This window comes from Gymnodraco acuticeps, unplaced genomic scaffold, assembly GCF_902827175.1.
Source record: "Gymnodraco acuticeps unplaced genomic scaffold, fGymAcu1.1, whole genome shotgun sequence".
Taxonomy (NCBI): Eukaryota; Metazoa; Chordata; class Actinopteri; order Perciformes; family Bathydraconidae; genus Gymnodraco; species Gymnodraco acuticeps.
The window spans coordinates 876,684-892,468 of NW_022991022.1; the positions used below are offsets into that span (position 1 = coordinate 876,684).

Here is a 15,785-nt window from a genome sequence, read left to right on the forward strand (position 1 = left end):
TCAGTGTTGATCAGGATAATATCAGCCTGATGTCTGCAGCTCAGAGTCAACACAACTCTCACATATTAATCTCAGCACAGAAGTTAAAGATGGAGAACTGACCCTGAGAGTCTCCAGTCTGCAGTCTGGACTCTCCAGAAGATCACTCAGCAGCTTCACTGCTGAATCCTGCAGATCGTTGAGACCCAGGTCCAGATCTCTCAGGTGGGAGGGGTTGGACTTCAGAGCTGAGGCCAGAGCAGCACAGCTGATCTCGGCCAAACTACAGCCAACCAGTCTGAAGAAAGAACACATGATGTAAGTTAGAAAACAATGATACTTCTTAAGATATTCAAGGTTTAATAAAGACAGTTACCAACTGCGTTACTTTATTGCACTTTACAGTGTTTCATTACTGAACTCTGCTGTAGATGTTTACTGTATTCTACTGTGTTCCTGTACTGTAATCTACTTCACTTATATAATAATACAATTATATTTTAAATTGTCAGATAGCATTCGAACTAAGCATTCATTACTGAAGTTTAGAGGTTCCTGTTTGGACCAGTCACTCTTCAGAGACAGACAGCTGGAGAATGGGGACTCTGCTCTCTGTCTGTGGAAGCAACACAATGTTTCACACACATCATTACCAGCACCCACCTGTTTATATCCTTTACTGTCAATACCGTTTATACTGTACATATTCATCTGTTTATAGCCTATTTATAATTATTCTATTTATAATTATTCTTATTATGTAGACACCTGCACTGCTATTTTGCACTTCTGGTCAGATGCCAAACTTACATTTCGTCACTAGTAGGCTACATGTACTATGTAATGACAATATCTGAATCTGAATTAGTTTTTGTAAAGGGCAGCTTTTGATTTCAGCCCGTTTACCTTATTAAAGATTGTTGGACTTGCTCCAGACTTTCACTTTTTAAGTCGTGTTTGAGGGTTTCGGCTGTTAGAATTAATTCATGAGGGAAAAGTGTTACATGTTGATTTACTCAAACCTAACACAAAGTCCCTCATCTCAAATTATTTCACAATAGTAGATCATTTACTGTGGCTGTTGATGCCAAGGAGCACAGCCACAGCTCAGTTACACATTTTCTACTTTCCTCTTCTGGGTTTCTTTACTCTAATTTACTTTGTTTCATTTCTGTGCTCCACATCAAATCAGACTCCTCTTCAGGTCAGATTACAGTAGAAACAGACTCTTACTTTGTGTCTGAGGGTCTAGGATCATTACTGAAGACTGGAGGATGCTCTTTAGACCGGTCACTCTTCAGAGACAGACAGCTGGAGACTGAAGAGTTGTCCTCTTCCTCATTCAAATCTCTCATGTTCTCCATTCTGAGAGTTGAACTTACCCTGGAAACAAATAAATAAACATACACTTTCTAATGCAAACATTTCAGTCAAAACCTCCGTAATGATACATTTTGGGTTAAATTTGGGCTGTCAACAAAAGTTTTTAACACTTGCAATTACTATGAAAACCTTAATGTGTTAAAAAAAAATAACGCAAATTAATCATATCACCAAGTTTGACCCAAACACACAACAGCACAAGCTACATGTATTGCACTGACTGGAGACCAATGGAAATCAGCTGTGGTGTAAAGTAACTAAATACATTTACTCAAGTACTGCACTTTTAATTAAAAGCAATTTTTAGGGACCTGTACTGTATTTAATGTTTCACTACTTTTTACTTCTACTCCACTACAGTTCAAAGTAAAATGGTGTACTTCTCCTCCACTAGGACCACTACATGTATTTAATACCTTTAGTTACTTTCACAGATGTGGATGAATGATGTGAAATCTAATCAAGTGTTGAATCAGACTTTAGTTCCACCTGGAGTAAATCCACCAGCTACCCTGCAGTATACAAAGTCCTTCAAACTAGCTGCACCTTCACCAGCTTTGAGAACACTTTCATGATCAATCATTATAAAACATATCATATATATTATTCTGAAATGGACAAATCTGCACAATCACTACTTTTACTTTTGCTACTTTAACTATATTTTGATGCTTATACTTTCTACTTTTAGTAACATTTTGTATGCAGGACTTTTACTGTAACAGAGTATTCCTGACAACGCTGAAGTTGGCTTCCGATTCAGCAGTTAAGGGGAAAGTTAAGGGACATTTTATTTACAGCGCTGAGCGAACAATACTCTGTGTTTGTACCTCTTAAATCGCTGCATAGCCGATTTATTTGGACTGGATTATCCCAGAGAGTCTAAAGATTCTTTATAACACAGTTTTAGATTTGTGAAACCTTTATTCTATTTGTGAAAATACAAAAAAGGGAGATTTCAGTGCTTTTTTCACATCTAGACCACATTAGACCAGGTCCTGATCCAAAACCACTATACCTACACTCATCAAATCTGTAGTAGATTATCCCAGAGAGTCTAAACATTCTTTATAACACAGTTTTAGATTTGAGAAACCTTTATTCTATTTGTGAAAATGCAACTGAGGGAAATTAGATTTGTCAACATTTGTATTGAGAAAGTCAGGGCAGAAGCCCACGTCTCTCCATTTCATTTCTCGTCTGCATTATCATGTCTTCTTTTTCACTAACATGGTAGCCTAAGTTAGCATTAGCTAGTTAACTAGTCATTCCGTATATACTTTTTTATTACCTTCGTAATCATGAATATATGATGCAGCATATCATTTGAACCCTTTGTCCAATCTGCTGGCTGAGGATTTAGTCGTACGGCAAATTCGATGAACATCGGTCATTTCCTATTTCGGGAGCTCTTGTAAACACCGGGTGTAGAAGGTTGCCATTGTTGTTGTTGTACCGTAAACAGCTGAGCAGTACTACGTACAATGCGGAAGTGATTGTGCATGTAGTGTATTCTGCATTCTGATTCAGTCCAGAAACTCAATTTCCCGGCTGTCCTTTCGGTTCTCATTTCCGGTCCTGCGCACAAACGCCCTGCTTGCCCGTTGAGCGTCAGTGTCATGACAACAGTACGATGGCTGCAAGATAGAGGGTGAGAAATGTGATTTGTGTGTGAGGAGGAACAACACATCGGCTTTTACGGACCGGCGTGTGTACGTGAAGGTAAGAGAACCTCGGGAACAAACCTGAGTGTGTTTAGTCACCAGCTGAGGGGATTTATATATTTATATATATATAAGGCTGTTCTTATATCTGCTCAGTATCCAGGTAACTTGGAGAGCTAGCTAATTAGCTAAGCTAAAGTTAATTCTGCCGGCTTGACGTTAGCTGCGAGATAAGATTTGTAACCGTTCTGCTGTTCAGCTTCTGAAGGCATGTGTGATTACTTTAAGTGTTTGTATGCTCGGTCATATTGGACATATTTGCAATAACAAGAGTGTTCTTAGTTATAGAACAATGAACCCACAGGTGTTTGGTCTTCAAAGATACAGAGGCTTTATTGTCGTATGTACAATAGCTATAGTGTAGTTGTTGGCATGTGTCGGCTGCTTTCTGTCTTCTATAAGATGGGACTGTTAGTTATCCTCTTGTGATTCAGTTGCTTTGCTCGCAGTTGTGTAAAGTAACTAACTATATTTACTCAAGTACTGTACTTAAGTATACTTTTGAGATACTTGTACTTTTTTTGTATTTTAATTTCATACTACTTTGTGTTAAATCAGACTTTAGTTCCACCTGGAGTAAATTCACTAGCTGCACCTTTACCAGCTTTGATAACACTTTAATGATCAATCATTATAACATATATCATATATATTATTCTGAAGTGGACTGTAAACACATGTATGTGTTCTAAAGATACATAGAAGACAAAGCTTGAACCATTAATTCATTTGAGTTTAAATACTCCTTTCATGTTATACACATATTTAAGTAATATTTAAGGAAAAAATACCTCTTTCCACATTGAAGTACAATGTGTCCATGTTTTTAAATATTCTGGTTATTTTTATTATATTATTTTGCTGCAGGTCTCCCTTGAAAAAGAGATCGTTGATCTCAATGGGATTTTCACCTGGTTAAATAAAGGCTACAAAACAAACAACATATTTTATATTTTAGTTATACCTTTCTAAGTTTACATGAATATCTATATATTATTTAATTAAAATGTGTTGTTAATTTGATATTCTAACATTCAGCAACCCATTTTCCCCTGGGATAATAAAGTATTAAAGGTTTGAAATGAAAATGATTCTGATTCTTACAGTTTCAACTTCCATTTGGACTTCAGATGTTCTTTTCTTCAGATGTTTCTGGTGTTATATTTGGGAATATTACAGGAAGGTCTTATAGCTATATTGATATATAATTGTACAGCCGTAAACAGTGTTGGTCACTTTCCCTGAGCCTTCAGAGACGTCAGGGTGCCTTCCACCACAGAGGACTGAACAGGGTGCCCTGACAAAAACAACATGGACTAACGTGGAGTTTATTGACCTTTTCTACCGGCTTAATTCTGGCAGAAAGCAAACAGAAAGATGGAAAGCATTATTAAAGGCACGTTTTACATCTCATTGATTTAAAATAACTCATAACTGTTTAGGGCAAGTTGCTGCAACAGGACGTGCAACAGGTTGTGTCAAGGGAAGTGAACAAATCACAAAGCTAAACCACACAGTGATAAATCCATCAGCCTGTCAGACATAAAACTGCTATAATAACAAGCGAGGAGTGCCGATAGCTTCCTGCTTCCCTCCCAGCTGTCATTAGAGAATGATCATTTCATTCTGCATCATTAGAAAACAATCTAACGACTCTATGCTTTCGGGACAATATTTTATTAAGTGTCTTCATTTCCTGGTTTGATAATAAAAGCATTAGTAGAGAATCTTTGTACATGCCTCTCAATATTCCATATTTTATTCCATTCATGTAAATACTGCAATATTTTACTATATTTTTAATTATTTATAATATTTTGTAATGTTATTTTTTATGTATGCACCATGACATCAAGTCAGATTCCTCGTACGTGTAAACCTACCTGGCAATAAACCTGTTCCTGATTCAGATTCAGAGCATTTTAGACATTCATCTGTTTAGAAGATGGTGAAATATTCCTTGAACTCGTTTCTTTGTGGCAGTGTAGATGGGAGGGGGGGGGCTCTGTGGATTAGCTGCCCGTTCCACCTGCTCAGCACTTAGCAAGTAGCAAAGCTGCTTGCCCCCACCTCCCTTCTTATTACCCTCCCTACTCTCATACTCAGGTCATGTGATCTGCTCTTCTGCTCCGCTATTGGCTGCAGATTGATTATCCAGTGTTCTTGTAGTGAACAGAGGGTTTGATTCCGTTCAAGCAGAAGAAATCAGATCTTCCGGCGCAGACTGAAACCCATCGGTTTCAGTCTGCGCCTTGACCATCACACTTAAAGAACACACACACACACACACACACACACACACACACACACACACACACACACACACACACACACACACACACACACACACACACACACACACACACACACACACACACACACACACACACACACACACACACACACACACACACACACACACACACACACACACACAGTAAACGCTTTGCTCTTTAAAACCAATGCACCAGTACTTACAATGGTTTGTGTTATTTGAAGCTATTTTACGTGCAGATTGGTTGCAGTTCTGAGTTTGTGTCTTCATGGTTGATACTTAAAGTCACTTTGGATGAAAGCATCGGCTCAATGACATGTTATTTAAACCTGCCAAAGGTTTACACAATATAGCCCTAAAATAGTATTATCATTCTGTTTTTGCGATTATGATCAAATACTGGAAAATATTGCTGCAAGAGCAACACACTGAAATGACTCTGAGCGGCAAGTTGCTAAAAGTGCGGAAAGTCTCAGTGGCTAGCCGATGTTCAACAACACTGAAGTCACACGTCTTCTTTTGGGAGTAAATCTTCCTCCATGGAGCTGGTGGCAGTTTCACTCAGACATTGTTGTTGCTATGTGTAATGGTATGGCGTCATTACATGGACTAGTATGAATATTCTCCTTCTTCTTTTTAATACATACAGTATACAATATGCCATTATCACAATATAGTTTATTTTTATCATAATAAATATGATTAGAAACAATATGCGAGCAGAAGAGAGAAAGTAATGCTGGCCCCGTCTAAATACCCCCCTGTAGTGGAGCAGTGTTTCCCAAACGTTTTCATACCAGGGCCACTTAACCAATGAAACACACCGAACTCCACACATATCCCAAAACAATAGGCCTGCTTATCCAACTGTATAACAAATTACAGCCTGACAGCTTAACCTTCTCTATATCGCCTCGTTCACACATTAAATCAACACAACTACAGATTATATAAGCATTTTTTTCAAATGCGATTTCAAATACTTATGAAATGATGTGAATGCTCCGTACCTGCCAGTGAGCGGAGGGTGAATGGATGAGTCCGAAAGAAAAGAAAAGAACCAGAGGAGGGTAGAAGGAGGGGGTAGGCTGGGTGGTGATACAGCAGTGTGTGTCCTGTGTTGACAGCAAACACACGCGCTGTCCTTTGCCTTCACTTTGTGTTGATGATCCCAGTGGAATAGTTTTCCACCGAAACACCGAGTGAATATCAAACATGAGAAACATTCCACCTTGTCAGACTCATCTCAGGCCCAAACCTAATACCTCTAGAACGAGGCACCTAATTGACTCTAAAAACAGTCTTTCTGTTTCTTTTTTAAATCTATCAGCTAATAGCTTGTCTTGATTTCAATATTTTGCTACACATTTTAAATCAGTAGCGCTATATTTGATTTTATTGGAAAATGTACACCAAAGAGAAACAGACAGATGTTTGCATGTCACGTCTAACCATTTCCCTCTTGTCTTCTTCACTTACTCTCTCCGTCCAATCAGAGGCAGCATGTCTCTGTTCAAGGCCCGTGATTGGTGGTCGGCAGCGCTTGGCGAGGGGGAGGAGTTCGACCAGGGATGCCTCTGTGTCGGAGACGTGGACAACAGTGGCACCGGACACGGTCAGTGTGTGGAGAGGAAGAGATGCAATAACACACAGACCTTTCCTGAGATGTCTCATCACACGGCTCTACACTTATGTGGATACAAACAGAGTTAAATGTTTTCATTGTAGTTTATATGGTTGTGTACATATACACAATGTATATCATGATGTATGTTGGCAAGAAAATAACAAATATATCTTAAAGATCCAAAAGATCGACTGTGCTCACTTTCATTTGCCGCTCTGCTTTGTGTTACATTTCCTCCACATTTCTCCATCTGAAAATCAAACCACTTTGACACCATACTTTAATTAGAAAACCAGTTCCCTCTAGAGTTAAAACAAGCTAACCAGCCACAGCCAGAACATGGTAGCTAGGTGACAGTAAGTTCTGTTCTGATATATAAGTCATTTCTTATCTGGAATGAAGATAGAACATTTGGAATGTGTTGCTTTGAGTTAATTAGTTTCAATAGTGCTGAATGCTTTTATTCACTGATGTGCCATTTGCAGTGCGACACTGACATGCTCTTCAATGTTCATGTGGAAAGGATGCCCGTACAATCTTTATGTGTTTTCTTTTGTTAAGATTTCTAATCCCCAAATTTAAGTTTAAATTTAGCACCAACTAAATAGAGCATGGGAATGACCATTATATACTTCTATCAGAATGTTTTATGCCCTTTTACACTATAAACTTTGACAGACCTAAAAAATATGGAGTGTGGACTGCTACTTGGAGAGGTCCCAGTTCACCTCCTGCCCTGCCGTGGTGCCCTTGAGCAAGGCACCAGACACCCCCCTTCCCCCCTCACTCCCATTGCTCCCCTGGCGCTGTGCAATAGCTGCCCACTGCTCCTAGTACTAGACTCCTGGTACTACGATGGGTTAAAAGCAGAGAACACATTTCACTGTGTGCTGTGTGCGGTATTTAAAGTGTTGATAACTAAATGATGTCCTGAAGACTTTGACACTGAGCTGAGCTGACTCCCTCCCACCAAATGCCTTCTTTTATACAATTTACTTCAGGTTGAGTAAATGACACTAATTAGTCGGCATTTCACTTCTTCAACTTTGTGTTGTTAAAGAAATATCTTGTTTTACCTTAGCAGTGACAGTGCTTGCACCTCACAAAGGGAAAGCAATGACAGGCTGCTGTTAGGAGTAATAACTTCCAACTTCCTAAGCGACCTTGGGTATCATGAAAGGCGCTATAGAAATCCAAGTTATTATTATTATTATTATTATCTTGACTTATCTCATGTAACATCTGTCACGCTTTTTGTTTATACCTTAATAGACAAGGTGGTGGTGGGCAGCTACATGGGGATGCTGCGGATATTCTCCCCAAACGTCAACAAGACCAGCGAGGGAGGTCCGGCTGACGCCCTGCTGCTGGAGGTCCAGCTTAAAAACGCCATCATCCAGGTGGAAGTGGGCAAGTTTGTCTCGTAAGTAGACTGAAACTCTGGGAGAAGGCCATCAAAGGGTTAACATAGATTGCCCTATGGTGGAATATAGGTTGATATTAGTAGTGTCAATCGATTTTATATTTAATCATGATTAATCACAAGTTTAAACTACAAGTACCTACTTGTATTCTGAGGCGGGATAAAATAAATACATGTGTGTTGTAATAAATACATGTATGACAATCTGGTTAGAGAAATCAAAGGGTTTTTTAAAGCTTCATTTTGAGGATTTCTGTATTGCTCTCTTGGATTCCATTAAATTAGCAGACAATCACATAGAAAGTAGTAGTTTTTTTCCATTTATGTTTTTATTGAGTTTTCACAACAATAATAACAGAACAACATGTGAACCTAAACAACAACAAATAATACACAAATCAGTTATAAAATAAAGCACAATAAATACTAGTTTTCTTCAATATTCACACATACCGTACAGGAATGAATTAGTCATTCACTTACTCATTGGTGTCAACCATGTACATTTTCCACTTTTCCCATTTCCTATTGAAGGCATTCTCTTGGATTCTCAAAACTTATGTCAACTTTTCCATGACAAAAAGATCTTGAACAATTTCCAGCCACTGCTCCTGAGTCGGAGCGTTCACATTAAACCAATTCCTAGTTATAGCTTTCTTACTCGCTGCAAGTAAAACCTTAGTCAAATATAGATCGCCTCCCATCACAACATCCTTAATGATCCCAAGATACATCACCGGGCAGGTATTTGGGATTCCATATCCCATAATCATTTTGACAACTGCATTAACCTTCTCCCAATATGACCTTATCTTTGTACAGTTCCAGAACATGTGCGAGAGGTCAGCCTCCATGTTCCCACACAACCTCCAACACTGGTGCTGTACACCAAGTTGCCTGCTCTTTATTTTGGGTGTTGTGAAAAAGCGAGTCAGGCTCTTCCAGCAGAATTCCCTCCATACTAATGAGTGTGGATGTAAATTGCATCTCGAACATTTGAAACCATTCTTCCTCTGAAATTAAAATGTTTAACTCCGCTTCCCATTTAGCTTTTATGTAGATAGTCGATTCCCCCCTGTTTCCCCCCAAAGCCTGGGAGAAAGCAGAGATGATCCGAGACCCCTTCTGCTGATACGCATCCACGATCATCCCAGTTACAGTATCTAAAGATTCATCTGCATTCAGCCTTATCTCTTTTAAAAAATAGTGTCTTAGCTTAGTCCTTACCCCAAGTGAAGGAGTTCAAGTATCTCGGGGTCTTGTTCTCGAGTGAGGGAACAATGGAGCGTGAGATGGGCCGGAGAATCGGAGCAGCGGGAGCGGTACTGCAGTCGCTTTACCGCACCGTTGTGACGAAAAGAGAGCTGAGCCAGAAGGCAAAGCTCTCTGTCTACCGGGCCATTTTCGTTCCTACCCTCACCTATGGTCATGAAGGATGGGTCATGACCGAAAGAACGAGATCGCGGATACAAGCGGCCGAGATGGGTTTTCTCCGCAGGGTGGCTGGCGTCTCCCTTAGGGATAAGGTGAGAAGTTCAGTCATCAGGGAGGGACTCGGAGTTGAACCGCTCCTCCTTCGCGTCAAAAGGAGCCAGTTGAGGTGGTTCAGGCACCTAGTTAGGATGCCACCTGGGCGCCTCCCTAGGGAGGTGTTCCAGGCACGTCCAGCTGGGAAGAGACCAAGGGGTAGACCTAGGACCAGGTGGAGGGATTATATCTCTTCGCTGGCCTGGGAGCGCCTTGGGATCCCCCAGTCAGAGCTGGTTGATGTGGCCAGGGAAAAGGAAAGTTTGGGGCTCTCTGCTGGAACTGCTACCCCCGCGACCCGACCACGGATAAGCGGGAGAAGATGGATGGTGTCTTAGCTGCATGTATCTAAAATAATCCCTGTCTGTAATACCATATTTTGCCTGTAAATCCTGAAAACCCATCAATTCACCCTTTTCTGAAACCGTACACATTGCTGTTATGCCCTTTTGCACCCATTCTTTAAATGCTGGATCGTACACCCCTGGTTTAAAATTGGAATCATATGCAAACCACCTCAGCGTGTGTATCTGTCTCTTTAAATTTGTATTTTGTTACTACAATATTCCAGACCTCTAGTGTAAACGCAACTATCGTATTCATTTCACCTCTCAGAGCCCTCACCAAATTCCTATCTCCCACCAAGGCCTGAATGTGGTGACCCTGCACCTCCCTTTCCATGGCTTTCCATCCAGACTCATAATCGGGTCTACTCCAGTAGGCCAAAGGTCTGAGCTGGGCTGCATAGAAGTATTCCCTAAGATTTGGTAAAGCCATTCCCCCGTTACTTTTAGGCAACTGAAGTGTCGTAAATCGTATTCTTGGTTTTTTACTATTCCAAACCAATCTAGAAATCATCCTGTCGCAGGTTATGAATTTGTTTTGGGGAACATCAATTGTAAGAGACTGAAAAAAATACAGCAGCCTAGGTATGATATTCATTTTAACCGTTTGTATTCTGGCACTGAAGTCTAAAGGGAGGGTGGACCACCTTTCTTCATCCTTTCCGATATTGTCATCAATTTTGTTATAATTGGCTTCAAACAGGTTGGAAAATGTTTTGGTTATAGTTACACCAAGATAGGTCATTGTTTTGGAATTCCATTTTAAGTTATATGCATGTCTAATTTGTTGGGATGGGGAATAATTAAATGAGAGAATTTGAGTTTTTGTTACGTTCACTTTATACCCTGAATAGTAACCATATGTGTCGAGTAGGATCATCAGGTTTGGGAAACATACATCTGGTTGCTCAAGAAAAACTACAACATCATCCGCAAAAAGCCCAACGATATGATCTCCCCCCCCTATATTCACACCCTGGAGATCTTCACTCTGCCTTATTGCTTGCACCAATGGTTCAACAAATAAAGCAAAGAGAGTAGGAGAGAGACAGCAACCCTGTCTAGAGCCTGCAGATGAATCCTATTGGACAGACTCCCATTTACTTTGATCCTAGCCGTAGGTTCATGATAAATAGTCTTAATACACCGAATTGCATTTTCATTTAAACCAAACCTCCTTAGTACTTCATACAAAAAAGACCAGCTGACTGACACTGTCAAACGCTTTTTCTGCGTCCAGAGTCTAGACTAACCAGAACCATACTCGTGCCCTTTTTATGTGCATTGTGTACAATATGGAGAGTCCTTCTGATATTGTCTTGTGTTTGGCGCCCTCTAATGAATCCAGTTTGATCTTCATGAATAAGATCTGGCATAAAAGTCTCACATCTTTTACAGATGATTGAGGTAAACAGCTTGTAGTCCACATTTAAAAGAGAAATTGGCCTATAATTTTTACAGTGGTCTTTGTCTTTAGCCTACTGATTGCAGCTTCCAGCTCTTCAACTGTACATTGCTACCTAATGGTGTCATTCTGTATCTCACCTATAGATGGCAGATCAAGCGAGTTAAGAAAGTTTCTTATTGTGCTTTCATCAGCTAATGGTGGATTAGACTAGAGTGTCTTATAGTACTCTTCAAATATTCTTCCTATCTCATCTGGCTCATACAGTAGTTGATTAGTTTGGGGGTCCCTTGTCCTATGAATTGTATTGGAGGCTTGCTGTTTGCGCAGGCGTCTGACCAGGAGTCTAGCTGCTTTTGAGCCTGATTCATAATAAGACTGCTTTAAAAACCTTGCCTTTTTTTCTATTTCTCCTCTGAGGATCTCATTTATCTCCCCCTCTTGTTTCCTTCATTTGTTGTAATGCCGATTGATCCCCTGTACTCTTATGCTTTGTGGCTAGCCTTTTTTGTGATGCTGTTAGGGCGATCAGCTTTCCACGGAGAACAGCCTTCAAAGCATCCCACAGTATCCCAGGGTCCACATCCCCATTATCATTCTCCTCTATATATATGTTTGATCTCTTCCCTTAACTGTTCCACGGTCGCCTTATTATTCAAAACACCCACATCGTATTCTTTTGTCTACTATTCAGATTTATTGACAAGCTAATCATATTATGATCCTAAAATCTGCCACCCCGATTTTACACTCTGTGATCCTCTGACTTTCACCCGTATTTATTAAAAAGTAGTCAATTCTGGAGTAGACAGAGTGAGGTACCGAATAGTGTATAATCCCGTTCTGGGGGGTGAAGTTCCCTCCACATATCAATTAGTCCCATTTCCTGCACTGACGCATTAACAAACTTGGTCAGGTGCTTCTTGCTATTTTTGTGTCTACAGTATGATTCAGGATTAAAATCCCCTCCACATATCAAAATACCCTCAGTCTCTAATACAATGACGTCAAACAGAGTTTTAAAAATAAATGTGGGCATATACATTGACCAATGTCACCACTGCATTTTCAAGTTTTCCTTTCACTAATACATATCGCCCCTCTTTGTCCCTAACTTCTTTATGAAGTTCAAATTGAACTGCATTTGAAATAAGGATAGCCACTCCCCTCTTCTGGCTAGGTTTGTAAGAACTATAGAATGTATTTTTAAAACCAAAGCGTTTTAATTTGTCATGCCCCTGTTGAGGCAGATTTAAATGACCCAATCCTTTGCATTCACAAAACTCCAGGCAACTGAAAACTACACAGACCTGAACATCTGGCCTACATGTAGTGAACGTAGAACGTAAAAAGAAAAACGTAGACTTCCAAGGTAGGGTGATTCCTCGCCACCCTAAGTCCCCGTTGGCAGGAAGAGGGGAGAGCCTCCTCCTGGAGGGCCCCTCACTAGAGGTGAAAACACGCATCCTAGTAGTTCAACGGCATCCGATAGCACTTATATAATCCAAATTAAGTCGTGACAATGTATACAGTGAATATATATATATATAATATGAATCAGTTAGTCTCGGGAGGGATACGCTCATACTCTTGTAGCCTCTTCCTTACTCTGCTCGTGGTCTCGGTCCCACCTGCACTACTCTCTCCGACACGCTGCCATGTCTTGGTCTGGTGGAGACGCTCCATCTCCGGGTATAGCTCCGAAGCGTTGCGGTCTGGTATCTCCACGGAGAAACCTCTCCTCCTCAGCTCCTGCGCTGCATCTTGTGCACTGTCGTATGTGCTTGTTCCCGAGTCCCAGTGAATGCGCATCCTGTCGAGAGGAGTCTGGAAACGTATATTCTTCTCCTTAAGGACCCTCTTTATTCCCACGTACGCCTTGCGCTTCAGGACGACCTCCGTTGCATAGTTGTGATCGAACGATAGACGTCGCCCTTCCATCAGTATCTTCTTTTCCCAGGCCTTTTTCGGTACCATTTCTTTGGTGGTAAACTCCAGAAAGTTCACCACTGTGGACCTTGGCGGTGCATTCTTTTCCGGTTTGCGAGCCAGAGCTCTATGAGTGTGTTGTATCTGTAGGTTGGTGCAGGGTCGGCTCTAGAACAAATCGAATGGGGGGGCAAACATTTACCAAGGGGGGGCACACACTGCCGTCAACAACCAACACACAAACACCAACGCAACTTCAATTTCAAAAAACATGCTGTAAAGTCTATTGTCTTTCACACACATTGCAGGGGTGTAGTGCTATTGTATAGTGCCCCTATGACTTGTGCATACATGCACGGTTGTGGCACGACCACCAAAACAGAAACATATAAGGACAGGGTGTCGTTTTCTCATACTGATATTCTGCACAAACTATGCTGTTGTATTTGCTGTAAAGTGTCTTTACTGTAGGTTATTTTTTATTATATGTACAGCACTTTGGCTCAACCAAAAATCGTTGAAAAATGTGCTATATAAATAAAACTTGATTTGATTTGATATATAAAAAGTGTGCAAATGTATTTAGTATCCTATCCATGTGAACATGTTTTAGGTGGGGGTGGACCTAACCTCCTCTAGGAGGGTCTGGGGGCATGCTGCCCCGGGAAGATTATTTTTAAAATATTGAAGTTAAATACATCAATCTGGTGCACTTTGAGAGCAAAATGAAGAGATCTATGGATAGCCTACATCTCTCAGCATCCATATGAAACAGAACTGTACACAGATTTACTTTTTCTTTATGGATATGTTATTAATCATTCCCCTTTTAAACTATTCTTGTGTTACTGTCCTATAGTATTTCATACCCGTTTTTCATTTATTCTCTCTTTAATAACTATAATGATCATATAAAGGTATTCCTCGAAAATACTTACATAAATGGTGACCAAACCGTTTGAGACCCACTGAGATAACTTACACTAAAGTGAACTATCTAAACACTGAGAGAGTCCTTACCTCACTGAGCTGACGTTATAAGATCCTCACAGTCTGACAGGGGAGGACTCTCCTCCACCTTGGTGTAGAAACAGCCCTTTATATCCGTTAGCATAGCTAGCTAACCAGATGCTAACAACATTCCACGTTACCGCTCGCGCACTCACAAAATGCGCTCGTGCCACACACACACAGAGCCGAGCTTGAATGAAACACAGAGACCCATGTACTTATACTGTAGGCTACTGTATATCATATTATTTTCGATGGCTTTACTGTATAATCAGTGTAACAGATGAACAGATCGCCACTGGGCTTTCATCTAAACACACAGCCACGTAATGATAACAAAAAAAAGGTCGGGGGTCATTGGTCAAGCAACACACCAATCAGAGAGCAGCAATGAGCACACAGGCTGTGTTTTATATTTGTATTCTTTATTTCTGATGTATTTCACACAAAAAACCTTTAGTGGAAACGTTTTCACTTATATGATTAAAAAAATAAAAAAACGGCAAAGTGGCAAGGCTTGCCAACCCTGCGTTGGGGGGGCACAGTGACTCATTTGGGGGGGCATGGCCCGCGAATGACCCCCCATGACGCCGACCCTGGGTTGGTGTCCGGTAAAGCGAGTTCAGTTTTCAAAAGTTGATCCACAAAGTCAGACATGGAGTTACCTTCCTTCTCTTCGGGTACTCCATAAATGCGCATATTATTTCTCCTGGATCGACCTTCCAAATCCACCAGTTTCCCCTGCATGGCTCTCTGTTATTTCATTGATTTAATCAACGCATCTGACATAGCCATGTTTACTGTCTCCGCCGATTCGTTCCTCCGCTTCTTTCAGCCTAGTTTCGTGGGCCTGGGTTAGCGCGGAGTTCGCAGAAAGTTTTTGGTAAATTTCCTGCTTCATATCATCGAGTTCAGATTTCATGTCTCCCTTGATTTCTTCTTTAAGTTTGTTTAAGTCCACTTTATGCTCAGCCCTGAAATCGCGTATTTCCTGGAGCACTGAGCGCATGGTGCCGAGTCCTGTTGTGAACTAACGGAGCTAACAGAGCTTTGAGCGTCTTCCATCTCCGGTGAATTCTGTCTTTCTAGTTTGTCACCTTTATTTTGACTTCTAGTTCTCTTTCCCCCTCCCATTCCAATAAGAATTACATCGATTTG

General features: G+C 40.7%; 2 protein-coding genes across 6 annotated transcripts in view; one reads left to right on the forward strand and one right to left on the reverse strand.

The window, feature by feature from the left end:
- Positions 1 to 2,979, reverse strand: part of LOC117559523 (ribonuclease inhibitor-like) — a 31,727-nt gene extending 28,748 nt beyond the window's left edge. For 2 of the 5 annotated variants that reach the window (XM_034236318.1, XM_034236316.1), the window contains exons 1-3: positions 2,654 to 2,963; positions 1,213 to 1,362; positions 104 to 277 (exon numbers count right to left, since the gene is read on the reverse strand). In XM_034236318.1, coding sequence (XP_034092209.1) covers positions 104 to 277; positions 1,213 to 1,343 — 305 coding nt within the window. In that variant the 5' untranslated portion in view covers positions 1,344 to 1,362; positions 2,654 to 2,963. Of the gene's footprint in view, positions 1 to 103; positions 278 to 1,212; positions 1,363 to 2,653 lie in introns of all 5 variants that reach the window. The other 3 variants (XM_034236319.1, XM_034236320.1, XM_034236317.1) reach the window with 3 other exon arrangements.
- Positions 2,861 to 15,785, forward strand: part of bbs9 (Bardet-Biedl syndrome 9) — a gene marked incomplete at its 3' end in the record, with an annotated part of 39,337 nt that continues 26,412 nt past the window's right edge. Inside the window, 3 exon segments of the mRNA XM_034236315.1 lie at positions 2,861 to 3,084; positions 6,858 to 6,976; positions 8,261 to 8,411. Of these exon segments, the coding sequence (XP_034092206.1) occupies positions 6,865 to 6,976; positions 8,261 to 8,411 (263 nt within the window).